Here is a 15,286-nt window from a genome sequence, read left to right on the forward strand (position 1 = left end):
AAAATTTCTATATGGATCTCGTTTTTTTTGCAAAATTTTACAACTGAAAGTGAAAAATGTCATTTTTTTTGCAAAAAAATCGTTAAATTTCGATTAATAACAAAAAAAGTAAAAATGTCAGCAGCAATGAAATACCACCAAATGAAAGCTCTATTAGTGAGAAGAAAAGGAGGTAAAATTCATTTGGGTGGTAAGTTGCATGACCGAGCAATAAACGGTGAAAGTAGTGTAGGTCAGAAGTGTAAAAAGTGGCCTGGTCTTTCAGGGTGTTTAAGCACTGGGGGCTGAGGTGGTTAAGGACATTACATCAAAGTTGGATCAGCCTGTAGGGTGTTTTTCCACTTAAATTTTGAGTGTGACTCATAATCCAGACCTCCATGGGTTGAAAAATTAGATTTCCATTTTTTTAGTTTTGTGTGATTTTGTTGTCAGCACATTCAACTATGTAAAGAACAAAGTATTTGAGAAGAATATTTAATTAATTCAGATCTAGGATGTGTTATTTTTGTGTTCCCTTTATTTTTTTGAGCAGTGTAGAACGTGCTGCGATTCTCATGCAATGCAGGACTGATGATCGAAAAACAATGCTCATGTGCACAGACCCATTGAAATAAATGGGCCAGGATTCAGTACAGGTGCTATGCGTTCACTTCACACATTGCACCTGCGCGGAAAACTCTCTTGTGTGAAAGGGGCTGTAATACCTTCTGCTATGTATTAGCTAGAACTTGGTCTTGTTTTAAAGCTTAGATCAGGCATCCTAAAAAAATCGGCCCTCCAGCTGTTGTAGAACTACAACTCCCACAATGCCCTGCTGTAGACTGATACCTGTAGGCTGTTCGGGCATGCTGGGAGTTGTAGTTTTGCAACAGCTGGAGGGCCGCAGTTTGAGGATGATGCCTGGCTTAGATGGTCAGCTTTCAAATAAGGCTTGATGTTACCAGTTAGGGGTTGCTTCCCTGCACAGTCTAACATTGTCAGTGCTGACAACACCTGACTGCATATGAACATCCAGTTTATTCATGATTGTCTAGAAGGAATAATACAGAAAATATGCTTTGGATTTGGTATTTCATTGGTAATGGAATGTCAGGAGAGGTGATAGGTCCTCTTCAACCATGATCATTTTCTGTACACCCAGAGCAGAAAACTGTTTTGCAGACAGACATCTGTTCAGCTCTACCTAATGCTTAAGCAGTTTATTACAATAACCCATCACTTCTTAATTAATAGTTTACAGGAGTTGTTTCTCTTTCCATCCACTCGGTTTGAAGAATACGTGAATCTCTTATACGCTGTTCGACTACATACTCCTCCCGAGCATTCAGATCGCAAAGACTTAAATTCTGCTATACTGCAGCTGAAGCAATACAAGGATTATATTGGACAGGTTAGCCTCCATTCTATTATACATCATTATGATCATGATGGAGACAAGTAAAAAATGTTTTTCATCTGTGCAAATAAATAGATGAGGTATTTGTATTGGATCCCACAGAGCTCAGAAGGTCAATATGAAAACATGTACTTCTTCTGCTTATATGGTATCTTTCTGTAAGGGGTTTTGTCACTTTCCTGCAGGAAATGTCAGTTTCCATCTAGCTGTGATTCTGTGTCACAGCGTTGCTATGGACGCTTCCATCGGGAGGCGTGCCGTATGGCTGCCGAATTGTTGATATCATTTCCAAGGCAACCGCTTTTTCCCACGGCCTTCTCATGATTGTGATTGGCTGCCGCTATCACGTGATGTCAGGCGCCAGGGTCTGACGTCTATTCGGCGCATGCGCGTGACGTCAGACGCCGACAATCACAGGGCGGTCTTTCCAGGAGAGGCGCGCTTGGGCTCTATTTAAAACCCCACAAAGGTATGTATCAGTGTGGCAGGTAAACGTAGGAACCCCAGAACTAGTGGGACTTTACCTTAAGTGAGGATCACCATATCCCCACACACCAACGTGCCGAGGAACATCTATCACTCTGCAGCACGGCACTTCAACATCAGGAGTGTCTGCCCATCGGCTCTTAATCTTGCTGATAGAGTTTTTCTGGCATCTCTAACCGTGATCATTCTTCGGTCTGCACCCACGGTTGTGTATGTTAAAGCGCAGCACCTCAACACCAGGGGTGCCTGCTCATTGGCTCCTATTCCAGCTTATAGAGCCTTTTTGCATTTTTGACTGCAGGGTCCATCTTTTGTGTACCCACGGTCATATATGCTATATGCTGTTTCCCCCCCTTTTTTGTACCAACTTCCCCTGAGGAGTCGACACAACAGAAACGTGCCACGTCGGGAGGGCTGAAGATTCCGCATCTTTTTAATAGTGCTAGTGATCAGGTCCATAACTAGGGACAGGTATCCAGACGGGGTCGCCCTTTTGAGGGCGAGTGCTCTGTGTAGACAGGCAGCATGGGAGCAGTCCCCTTCCTACCAAGTATATAGGGTGATACAGGGCACAGTACCAAGACTCCCTCTGACTACACAAGACTCCATCTGGTCCAGGCAGTACCAAAAGCCTCAGCTGATCCTAGCCATCTGGTTGGTCGGGTAAGACTGCTTGCGTCTTTACAGGCGCAGCAGGTCTAATTTCCTTCCTTGCTTTACCAGTAGTGGGGTACCGATACACGGACCCCGTTATATGTTTGTTTATGTGTTATGTTGATACATCCTAGGGTGTATATATTTTATTGCATACCGTATAAAAGTAAAATTTTAACAAGGATATTTCCCCACACCTCCGGTGGTGGGCCCCTTCATACATTGTATCTTGAAATATCAGTGAGGCTTATACACCTATCAGCTTCATTCAGCTTCTCACTTTAAATAGGCACTGTTCTTTCAACAAAGTTTGCATAAATCAGTACAGCTGAATATAAGGAACTTGGTAATATACAGTCAGGGCCATGAATATTGGGACATCAACACAATTCTAACATTTTTGGCTCTATACACCACCACAATGGATTTGAAATGAAACGAAGATGTGCTTTAACTGCAGACTGTCAGATTTAATTTGAGGGTATTTACGTCCAAATCAGGTGAACGGTGTAGGAATTACAACAGTTTGCATATGTGCCTCCCACTTGTTAAGGGACCAAAAGTAATGGGACAGAATAATAATCATAAATCAAACTTTCACTTTTTAATACTTGGTTGCAAATCCTTTGCAGTCAATTACAGCCTGAAGTCTGGAACGCATAGACATCACCAGACGCTGGGTTTCATTCCTGGTGATGCTCTGCCAGGCCTCTACTGCAACTGTCTTCAGTTCCTGCTTGTTCTTGGGGCATTTTCCCTTCAGTTTTGTCTTCAGCAAGTCAAATGCATGCTCAATCGGATTCAGGTCAGGTGATTGACCTGGCCATTGCATAACATTCCACTTCTTTCCCTTAAAAAACTCTTTGGTTTCTTTTGCAGTATGCTTTGGGTCATTGTCCATCTGCAATGTGAAGCGCCGTCCAATGAGTTCTGAAGCATTTGGCTGAATATGAGCAGATAATATTGCCCGAAACACTTCAGAATTCCTCCTGCTGCTTTTGTCAGCAGTCACATCATCAATAAATACAAGAGAACCAATTCCATTGGCAGCCATACATGCCCATGCCATGACACCACCACCATGCTTCACTGATGAGGTGGTATGCCTAGGAGTCATGAGCAGTTCCTTTTCTTCTCCATACTCTTCTCTTCCCATCACTCTGGTACAAGTTGATCTTGGTCTCATCTGTCCATAGGATGTTGTTCCAGAACTGTGAAGGCTTTTTTAGATGTCGTTTGGCAAACTCTAATCTGGCCTTCCTGTTTTTGAGGCTCACCAATGGTTTACATCTTGTGGTGAACCCTCTGTATTCACTCTGGTGAAGTCTTTTCTTGATTGTTGACTTTGACATACATACACATACCTCCTGGAGAGTGTTCTTGATCAGGCCAACTGTTGTGAAGGGTGCTTTCTTCACCAGGGAAAGAATTCTTCGGTCATCCACCACAGTTGTTTTCCGTGGTCTTCCGGTGTTGCTGACCTCCTTCTTTTCAAGAATGTTCCAAACAGTTGTTTTGGCCACGCCTAATGTTTTTGCTATCTCTCTGGTTTGGTTTGTTTTTTTCAGCCTAATGATGGCTTGCTTCACTGATAGTGACAGCTCTTTGGATCACATCTTGAGAGTTGACAGCAACAGATTCCAAATGCAAATAGCAGACTTGAAATTAACTCTGGACCTTTTATCTGCTCATTGTAATTGGGATAATGAGTGAATACCACACACCTGGCCATGGAACAGCTGAGAAGCCAATTGTCCCATTACTTTTGGTCCCTTAACAAGTGCAAGGCATACACGCAAACTGTTGTAATTCCTACACCGTTCACCTGATTTGGATGTAAATACCCTCAAATTTAAGCGGACAGTCTACAATTAAATCACATCTTGTTCGTTTCATTTCAAATCCGTTGTGGTGTATAGAGCCAAAAATGATAGAATTGTGTCGCTGTCCCAATATTTATGGACCTGACTGTATCTTATTAGAGAAAATGCCTTTCTCCACTTATCAGGCACCTTCCACCCCTCCTTCCTTACTAAAGTGCTCAGCCTCTTTGAATTCGGTACCAAAAACATCTTGGTCTCCCACGACAGATTGTCAGATCACTTAGGAATCATATTATGTGCTGCCTATAGACATCTATGAAGAGGGGAGGAGGATGAGGAGAGACCAGTGAGGGGAAAAAAAGCAGAAAGACACAAAAATGCAGGCTGCAGCAGATAGTGTGTGTTCTATCCCACCCAAGGACTTTATTCACATCACTACTTTGCAGTTCTTCTCCATAATGTCATATATAGTGCTTCTGAGTGAGAGAGTGAGAGAAGTGGAATCTCAAACTACAAAAAAAAAAAAGCCAGATGCAAGTCACATAACCATAGTCAGATATACTGTTATTATTTTAGCTTAATCTGAAAATATATTGTCAATAAGCTTTACATAAAATATAGTTTTATTTCAGTGACATATTTATTGACATTTGAACATTTTTTTGCCAGCTTAAAGCAGGTCTGGAAAAGGACACAGAGCTAACACATATACAGAAGATGATTCAGGGATGTCCGGTAAGTAGTAAAAGTATTTACCATGTCTGACCTCCTGGTAGACTACAGGTTCCAAGAGGCAGCAGACGTGTGGAAACCTTACATCTTAAAATTATCTAACTGTAACCTGTAGTCTAGGAGACCCTTTAAATACCTATATGTACAGTGTGAAGCACCAGTATTTTAACTAATGCATTCTATGGGTGCTTTAGAACTTTCACAGTCAAGAAGGAATGCTATATGTCATGACTTTAAAGGGGTTGTCCAGGTTCAGAGCTGAACGCGGACATAACCCGTTCTTCACCCCTCCAGCCCTTCTGAGTGGAGCATCAGAGCATTTCATGCTCCCCCTTGACCTGCGCTGGATCGTGCAGGGCAAGGGCTGTTTGTTTACATTTTTACACTGCTAGGCGGAGGATTCTGCCCGTGGTGTCACCGGCACTAATGGGTGGTCTTTAGTGCGGCCCTAGGCTATTTTATTGGCTAGGACAGCGCTAAAGACCACCCATTAGTGCCGGTAACGTCACCGGGCTCAGTGCTAGGTGGAAACCGCCTAGTATACTGTGAGAAAGCCAGGTATGTTGCCACAGGGCAAAGGAGAGCATGAAATGCTCCGATGCTCCACTCAGAGGGGCTGGGGGGATGAAGACGGGGGTTATGTCTGGGTTCAGCTCTGAACCTGGACAACCCCTTTAACCCTTTTGCTAAGTACCTCATATTCATTTATACAATGAATAAAGGCTTAGCAAAATTTCCCATTGAAATATTCAAGGTTTGCCTAGTGTTGTTTAACCCTTTTGCTGACAGGGTTCTTTTTTTTTTTTTTTAGACAGGTTGCGCTTCTTGGACAGTTTTGCATTTTCGATGAGCAAATAAAACCTAATTTAAAATATTAAAAAAAAAGGGTGACCCAAGCAGTGATACACGCCATTCCAAAACTAAGATAAAAGTTCTGTGCAGAGTTCATACTAGAGATGGGACGGGTGATTTGTCGAATCCACAAATCCCTCGAATCTTGCTGGATTCGTGGACTCGAATCCCGACGTAATTTACCGGATACGAATCCCAGTGGTGCCCAGACTGGTGGTGGCGGCGGCAGGGCACTCTAGAAGATGAGCGCTTCGCTGCTGCGACAGGGGAGGGAGAGGCGTTTCCTTTCCCTGTTCCTCTGATAGGCTGCCGGCACAAGGCGCGCAGCCTATCAGAGGCCGGTGCAGGCGGCGCGATGACGTCATTGCGCCGCCTGAGCCGTACAGCGCGGGACACAGGCCAGAAGAGGCCTGCATCGCAGCGGAGGTAAGTAAAAGTTTTTTTTATTTTTTTTATCTGTTACTGGCACATTGGCGAGGGGGAGAGGTGAGAGGCACTATGATACTACTGGCACATGGGGGGGGGAGGCACTATGATACTGGCACATTATGGGGGGAGATGGCACTATAATACTGGCACATGGGGGGGGAGAGGCACTATGATACTGGCACATTATGGGGGGAGATGGCACTATAATACTGGCACATTATGGGGGGAGGTGGCACTATAATATTGGCACATTATGGGGGGAGGTGGCACTATAATACTGGCACATTATGGGGGGAGATGGCACTATGATACTGGCACATTATGGGGGGAGGTGGCACTATAATACTGGCACATTGTGGAGGGAGATGGCACTATGATACTGGCACATTATGGGGGGAGGTGGCACTATAATACTGGCACATTATGGGGGGAGATGGCACTATGATACTGGCACATTATGGAGGGAGGTGGCACTATAATACTGGCACTTTGGGGGAGATGGCACTATGATACTGGCCCATTATGGGGGGAGGTGGCACTATAATACTGGCACATTGTGGGGGGAGATGGCACTATGATACTGGCACATTATGGGGGGAGGTGGCACTATAATACTGGCACATTATGGGGGAGATGGAACTATGATACTGGCACATTATGAGGGGAGGTGGCACTATGATATTGGCACTTTGGGGGAGATGGCACTATGATACTGGCACATTGGTGGGGAGATGGCACTATGATACTGGCACATTATGGGAGGGAGATGGCACTATAATACTGGCACATTGGGGGCGAGATGGCACTATGATACTGGCACATGGGGGGGAGGAGAGAGGCACTCCGCACTTGATACTGGCACATGGGGGGAGGAGAGAGGCATTTGATACTGGCACATGATTAGGGGGGCATCTATGGGGACACTTATTGGCACATTATTGGGGGGCACTATGGGGGCATCTACTGAGGCCACAAAGAAGGGGTATTTTATATGGGGGGCTCTGTGTGGTACTAGTATTATCAGGGGTATTATCTGTTTCTGCAGTATAGTATTGGGGAGCACAGCGGAACAGTATTGGGGGTGTTAGGATGATTTGTCCAGAAGATGGGAGGATGATGGAAAAGTAGTAAACAAAGATTTATTTTTGTCAAACTGCAGAGACGAAAAATGGTGGTCTGGTTTGAAAGGAGAAGATGAGGAAAGAGAACATCTACATCAAAGGAGATGTCACTGGATGTAAGAGGTATGTGGCGCTGTATTACCCTGTATGTTCTGTAGTGATAGGAGCAGGGGCGTAACGATCGCGGTCATATAGGGTGCGACCGTGACTGGGAGGTGGAGGTTCAGAAAAACTGACGCGGTCTGACTTTTTTTCTTACACCGTTCACACAATTATGTACAGGATTCGAGATTCGAAAGATTCGAGAACCTTTTCGGATTTGAAAAAAATTGGATTCGTCCCACCTCTAGTTCATACATACCACTTAGGCCTAAATATGCATGCACATATCCTTATATACCAGAACTGAAAGTAACGACCTCTAAAATAAACAGATTATATACCATGAAAAGTAAGTGCAACCCTAAAACCTAAATATTTCTGGATGATTTCAATTGCCTTGATGGGACATTGATAGCCATGTGCACCTTCATGTGACTTTGTCACAAATAGGAATTAATTTAAAAAAATGCATCAAAACAAACATTGGGACTAAAACTCACATCAAAGCAGAAATTTACACAAAACAATATATAAATAATAGGTGTGTAAAGCTCATATAAACCAGAAGTATACACGTGTGTATATCAACAAGAGCTTGTGTTCTCAAAAACGCCGAAACTCCAGGCCATGAAGTATTTGTCCGTCATCCACAAATGTGTCAATATATATACTGCACATGGCAAACAGCTGCTTTGACACCAAAATGTATAATGTATAAAAAATACAATTTAAAGAAGTACTCCCACAAAAATGTTTATTCTCTGGCCAGTTAGGCCCCTTTCACACAGGTGAAAAGCATGAGGTGAACGCATTGCACCCACACTAAATCCGGACCCATTCACTTCAATGGGGCTGTTCAGATAAGCGGTGATTTTCACGGATCACTTGTTCTATATTCAGCGTTTTTCATGCAACGCAGGCCCCATAGAAATGAATGGGGATTGCGTGAAAATCGCAAGCATCCGCGAGCAAGTGCGGATGCAATGCGATTTTCGCGCATTGTTGCTAAGGAGACAAGATATGAGTTACCAGGGACCCCATTTACTTTATTATTTTCCATTATAACATGGTTATAATGGAAAATGATGATTACACTTACCGGTAATCGGATTTTCCTGACCCCACGACAGCACCACTGAGAGATGGCTCCGCCTCCATGGACAGGAAACCTGTAGCATAAAAAGGTGGAGCCACTCTCCGTTTACAGAGTATGAGAGGGACTCCCCTTTTGGTTAATACAATATCCATATACACATTTTTTATTTTTTTTTGCATCTCACCACGTGAAATTTAACACCAACCACCACCTTGGGGAGGGAATTAGACGGGTGCTGTCGTGGGGTCAGGAAAATCTGATTACCGGTAAGTGTAATCATCATTTTTCCCCTCCCCCACGACAGCACCACTGAGAGAGATTACATAGAAATCAAGGGTGGGTGACAACCTCTAATACTTTAGTACCAAAAAGTAGGTCAGAGATGGAGTCAAGTTGAAGCCTATAGTGTTTATAGAAGGTAGACGGAGAAGCCCATGTGGCCGCCCCTGCAGATTTGGTCAATAGAAACACTAGACCTTTCTGCCCAAGAGGTAGACACCGCCCTAGTAGAGTGCGCCTTCAACGATAGTGGAGGAGACAGACCAGAACAGGAGTAGGCTAAAGAAATTAGCTCCCTAATCCACCGGCGATGGTACTTTTTGAGGCCGCATTACCTTTCCTTGCCCCCGCGTACAAGACTAACAAGGATGAGGATTTTCTCCAGTCCTTGGATCTCCCCAGGTACTGGATCAGGCACCTTCTTACATCTAATAAGTGCCATCTTTCTTCATCCTCGGATTTTGGCTCTGGAAAGAAGACTGGGAGAAATATCTCCTGCAACCTGTTAGTTTTAGAAGGTACTTTAGGGATGAACTTTGGATCTGGTCTGAGTATCACCCTATCCTCACGTATGGTCATAAACGGGGGATTAATAGATGGGGCCTGGAGCTCGCTAACTCTACGTGCTGAAATGAGCGCCATCAACATAACCAACTTTAGTGTGAGATTTTTAATTGAGCAATCTTCAATGGGTTCAAATGGACGAGTAGTCAAGGCTTTTAAAACCAAGTTCAAGTCCCAGGGGGGAAATCTGGGTCCCCTGACTGGTGCAACCCTATCCACCGCTTTGAAGAACCTAACTATCCAGGGATCCATGGCCAGGCTCCTACCGCTTAAACCTGAGAGTGCCGAAACTTGAACCTTCAGGGTACTTTTTGCTAATCCTAGAGATAGCCCTCTCTGTAGAAATTCTAAGACCTGTCTGGTGGAAATCCTCTCTGGCCAAATACTGGTGTCAAGACCTGCAAAGGATAGAAATCTCTTCCATATTCTGGCATAAATAGTATTAGTTACTTTTTTCCTGCTTCTAAGAATAGTAGAAACTAGTGCTTCCGAGAATCCCTCCTTAATTAAGTGTGCCCTCTCAATCTCCATGCCGTAAGATGTAAAGATTCTACCTCTGGGTGCATTACTGGGCCCTGCCTCAGGAGATTCGGACTCTCGGGAAGAACCCATGGTTCTGCTACCGACATGGACCTGAGAAGGGAGAACCATGCCCTTCTGGGCCAGAAGGGGGCTATCACTATCATGTCCGACTTTTCTTCCCTTATTTTTTTGAGGACTCTGGGAAGGAGTTGAAGAGGGGGAAAGGCATATCCCAGATTAAATTTCCATTCTAGGAGGAAGGCATCCACTCCAAATGGGGATTCGTAAGGGCTGAGGGAGCAAAACCTTGCTACCTGTTTGTTCTCCCTGGTGGCAAAAAGATCTATATCTGGTATCCCCCATAGATCCACGATCTTTGCAAATACTGATGGGTCCACTCCCCCTGTTTCAACTGATGACGGCTTAAAAAGTCGGCCTGGACATTCTCCTCCCCCTTTATATGCAGAGTGGATATGTGAGCTAAATCCCCTTCTATTACTGAGAATATCATCTCTGTCTGTCTCCCTCATCAAAGATCGGGATTTGGTACCTCCCTGACGTTTTAGGTATGACACCACCGTCCTGTTGTCCGACATGATCCTGACATGCTGGTGCTGCAGTTCTGGAAGGGCTGTCCTTAAGGTTAATAGTAGGGATCGACCGATTATCGGTTTGGCCGATATTATCGGCAGATATTGAGGATTTTGAACGTTATCGGTATCGGCATCAATTTTGCCGATATACCGATAACGTATGGGGAACACAGAACGCGCTGCTCTCAGCGCTCTCTGTGTTCCCTCCGCAGCACAGGGGAGAAGGAAGCAGTGTCTCCTCCCCCTGTGCTTCTGCTGCTGCTGCTGCCGCCAATGAGGGGATAGAACATAAGAGGAGGGGAGGGGCTGTGGCCGCTGCGCCACCAATGAAGATAAGCCTCTCATTCATTCATATACAGGAGGCGGGAGCTGGCTGCAGAATCACATAGCCGGCTCCCGGCCTCTATGAACGGCAGCTGCAGTCCGCGGTAGTTAACTCCTCAGGTGCCGCGGATCGCAGCTACCGCTGATAGAGGTCGGGAGCCGGCTATGTGATTCTGCAGCCAGCTCCCGCCTCCTGTATATGAATGATCGAGAGACTTATCTTCATTGGTGGCGCAGTGCGCCCCCCCAAGCCCCCCAGTATTAATCATTGGTGGCGCAGTGCGCCCCCCATCCCAATCCCGGCCAATAGTAAAAACATTGGTGGCGCAGTGCGCCCCCCCCCCACCCAGTATTACTCATTGGTGGCAGTGGCCACAGGATCCCCTGCTCCTCCGATCGGAGCCCCAGCTGTGTAAGCCTGGGGCTCCGATCGGTTACCATGGCAGCCAGGACGCTATTGAAGCCCTGGCTGCCATGGTAAGCTCCATGCTGCTGTGTGCACTATGCACAGAGCAGCAGGGACAGTGTGAGATCCTATTCACCCTGATAGAGATCTATCAGGGGGAATAGGACAAGGGTTCTAGTCCCTAAGGGGGCTAAAAGTTAGTAAAAAAAAACCCACAAAAATAAAGTATAAATGAAAAAGATTTATAAAAAAAAAAATACACATTAACAATAAACATATTAATTTTCAGCAGATTTGTGTAGGAATTTTTTTTTTTCTCAAAAATGAAAATTCCCAGAATATCGGTATAAATTATCGGTTATCGGCCTAAAAGTTCACAAATTATCGGTATCGGCCCTAAAAAATCAATATCGGTCGATCCCTAGCTAATAGTACTGCTCTCAATTCTTTCCTGTTGGAAGAAAACGGTTTCTGTAACGGGGACCATATTCCCTGCCTCAACTGACCCCTGAAATGTGCGCCCCACCCCCATGGGCTGGCGTCCGTTGTAATCACTATTGGATCGGGGTAATTCCACTGGATACCCTGGTCTAAGTTTTCGACCTCCAACCACCAGTTGAGGGACACCAGGGTCTTCTGGCTGAGACACATCTGGGAGTCCAAGGTCAATTCCCTTCGTTTTGTTGTAGTCAATATTTCCCACTGTAACATCCTTGAATAGAACTGTGCCCATCTTACTGCTGGAATACAGGCAGTCATCAAACCCAGTATGGACATTGCTTTCCGGACTGACATACTCGCATTCTCCTGAGCTCTCCGGGCCTCGTTCTGGATTCTGGCTATCTTTTCTGATGGAAGAAACGTCTTTTGTTGCACCGAGTCCAGCTGCAATCCCAGGAATGTCTGCTCCAGGATCTGAATTACTTTCTGGACCGAATTCTGGCATTTTTCTCGTGTTTTTGCTATAATCAAGAAGTCGTCTAGATAGGGAAGACACAGAATATCTTCCTTCCGGATAAAGGATGCCACCTCCGCCATCACCTTGGTAAAGGTTCTCGGAGCCGTTGATAGGCCGAAGGGCATGGCCTGAAACTGTAGGTGTCTGGTTCCCTGGTCCTCTACAACTGCTACCCTCAGAAATTTCTGGGCGTGGGGATGCATCGGGATATGTAGATATGCGTCTTTCAAATCTAGCACCGCCATTAAACATCCCTGAAAAACTAAATGGATTGCCGACTTTATGGTTTCCATCTTGAATCTTTTTATTACCAGATGTTTGTTTAGTTGTTTTAAATTTATAATTGTTCGGTAGGAGCAGTCCGGTTTTTTGACTAAGAACAGAGTAGAGTAGAAGCCCTCCCCCTGTTCTGCCCTTGGTACTGGTACTAATACTTTTTTCTCTATCAGCAGATCTACCTCTCTTGACAATTTTTGGGATTTTTTTGTAACCATGAATCTCTGAGGAAATTGTCCTCTGAACTGTAGTTTTAACCTCTCTGTCACAACTCCAGTCACCCATTTTCCTGCAACTTCTCTCCAGGCGGAGGGAAAATTTTTTAGTCTCCCTCCTACCTGTAGTCTAGCGTAATTTTTTTGACAGCTTGTCCTTCTGGGAGGAGGAGGAACTTCCAAACATGAAGCCCCTACCGCCTGACCCTCTTGGTCTGGGGAAACTGATCTCTATCCCCCGGCTGTCTCTTTCCCTGAAACCTGTAAGTATTCTGAAAAGGACGTCTATAAGGCCTAAACTGAGAAAAGGAAGATTCCTGAGGCATTCTCTTTTTTCTATCGGCTGCCTTTTCTAAGAGAGCATCCAGCTCTGGGCCAAACAAAAACTGCCCCTGACAGGGGATACTACATAACCACTGCTTAGAGGCCATGTCGCCTCCCCTCCAGTTCTTAAGCCACAGGGCTCTACGGGCATAATTTGAAGTTGACGCAGATCTGGCTGCCAACCGAACCGCCTCAACGGAAGCGTCCGATAGGAAATCCGCCGCCTTCTGCAGGGTTGGCAATGAATTTAAAATCTGATCCCTGGGACACTTATCTCTTAACTGTCCCTCTAGTCTCTCCAGCCACAAGGCTAAGGACCTGGCCGTAACTGTAGCTGCAATGTTAGGTCTAAAAGAAGCTGTGGATGCTTCCCAAGTATTCTTGAGGCAAGAGTCTATCTTCTTGTCTAGCGGGTCCTTTAAAAATCCCATATCATCGAATGGTAAAGAAGATCTCCTGGAAACCTTAGAAATGGCCACGTCTAATTTTGGTGCTTTATCCCATGAAGTTGTAGCCTCTTCCTCAAAGGGGTACTTCCTCTTAAAATTTTTACTAACAAAGGCTTTTTTGTCCGGCCTCTTCCATTCCTTTTCAATTAAAGCCGATATGCTCTTATGTAAAGGAAAACACCTTCTTTTCTTTTCCCGCAATCCTTCAAATACTGTATCCGCCATAGACCTGTCTTCTCTGACGTCTTCTAGCTCCAGCATAGCCCTAATAGTTTTAAGCAGTTTCTCCGTATCAGTTAGTGGGAATAAAAAAAAATTCTCTTGTTCATCTTCCTCTAAGGATGAAACTTCCGATGTCTCATCCCTATCCTCACTAATACCTGTAGACTCTATGTCTGAATCAGTCCTTTCTACTGTTTTTTTTTAGAAGATTTAAGGGTTTCCTTGACTTCTGTTTTAATTAACTCTCTAATGCCCTTCATGAAGTTTGGGGATTCTTCTGCCAGAGTCTTCTCAATACAATCCTGGCATAATTTTTTGGTATAAGAAGACAAGGGGCATTTACACAATGCACATTCCTTATATTTCTTTTTTGACATTGCTTTTTTAGGTGCCATCTAAAAAACCAAGTGATAGATACGAAAGACATACATTAGTATCTTCATAAATATCCTGTATCTTACCCCCTTAGAAGTCTTCTATACCGGCGCCTGTTTTTCAGTCTCAGCTTCTTCTGGTCTCTTATCCTCTTCCATCCTGGAGGCATAGAGGATAATAGTAAATATGTTGCAGGGAACAGCACCTCTCCTCTGAGAGTTCCACATGTTCCCTGGGAGCGCCTGCAACCGAGGTGTCTGCTTCTCACCCTTCTGCCGCTTGCACCAACTCTGCTGAGGAAGAGAAAAAACTGGCCAAAGTTTTAAGTGAGGTCCGCCGACCTCAATGCGCCTCTGAGTACTGCCGGCAGAGAGAAATCCTTTTATTTCCGGTCACCTGACCGGAACGCCACTGTGGAACGCACGTCTTATCGGACGTCATTCCTGCGACTTCCGGTTTGGCGCTCCGGCGTGTTCCACTGCGCCGGCTTCCGCCTGCAGTCCCTCCTGGGTGCACGCCTGGGACAGCCGCCCTCTGGCGCGTCCTCCATCAGCCGCTCTGCACCGCGGCCCCACACGGTCACACTCCTCTGAGGGACCGGTGTCCTCAGTCTCAGGATGAAACGGCTGGCCTGGACCAACCTCCACCCCTCAGGTAACTCCGCACCTGGAAGACTGGCATAACCCATGGCTCTCTAGGATTTCCAAGCCATGGGTCCCTAGAAGAAAAAACTTACTACAAGTCTCCTGCTCCAGGACAGGAAACCTCACTGAGGTGGGAGAGTGGCTCCACCTTTTTATGCTACAGGTTTCCTGTCGTGGGGGAGGGGAAAAATAATAGCATTCTTTAATTCAGAATGCTAAGTAAAAGGTCAATTGTGGGGTTAATAAAAAAAAAATATGTAACTGACCTCATCCACTTGATCGCGCAGCCGGGCTCGTCTTCTCTCTTCTTCTTGCAGGACCTGGTTGGAAAAGGACCTTCGGTGACGTCATCGTGTTCACTACGTTAAGAGAGCAATTACCTCATCAAAGGTCCTTTGGCAGGTCCTGAAAGAAGATGATGTCAGCTGCGGGAACAACAGGATG

General features: G+C 45.2%; 1 protein-coding gene across 1 annotated transcript in view; it reads left to right on the forward strand.

The window, feature by feature from the left end:
- Positions 1 to 15,286, forward strand: part of ECT2L (epithelial cell transforming 2 like) — a 74,365-nt gene that overhangs the window by 55,510 nt on the left and 3,569 nt on the right. The window contains exons 18-19 of the mRNA XM_040429224.1: positions 1,234 to 1,390; positions 5,029 to 5,094. Coding sequence (XP_040285158.1) covers positions 1,234 to 1,390; positions 5,029 to 5,094 — 223 coding nt within the window. The remainder of the gene's footprint in view (positions 1 to 1,233; positions 1,391 to 5,028; positions 5,095 to 15,286) is intronic.

Source organism: Bufo bufo, chromosome 4 (assembly GCF_905171765.1).
Source record: "Bufo bufo chromosome 4, aBufBuf1.1, whole genome shotgun sequence".
NCBI lineage: Eukaryota > Metazoa > Chordata > Amphibia > Anura > Bufonidae > Bufo > Bufo bufo.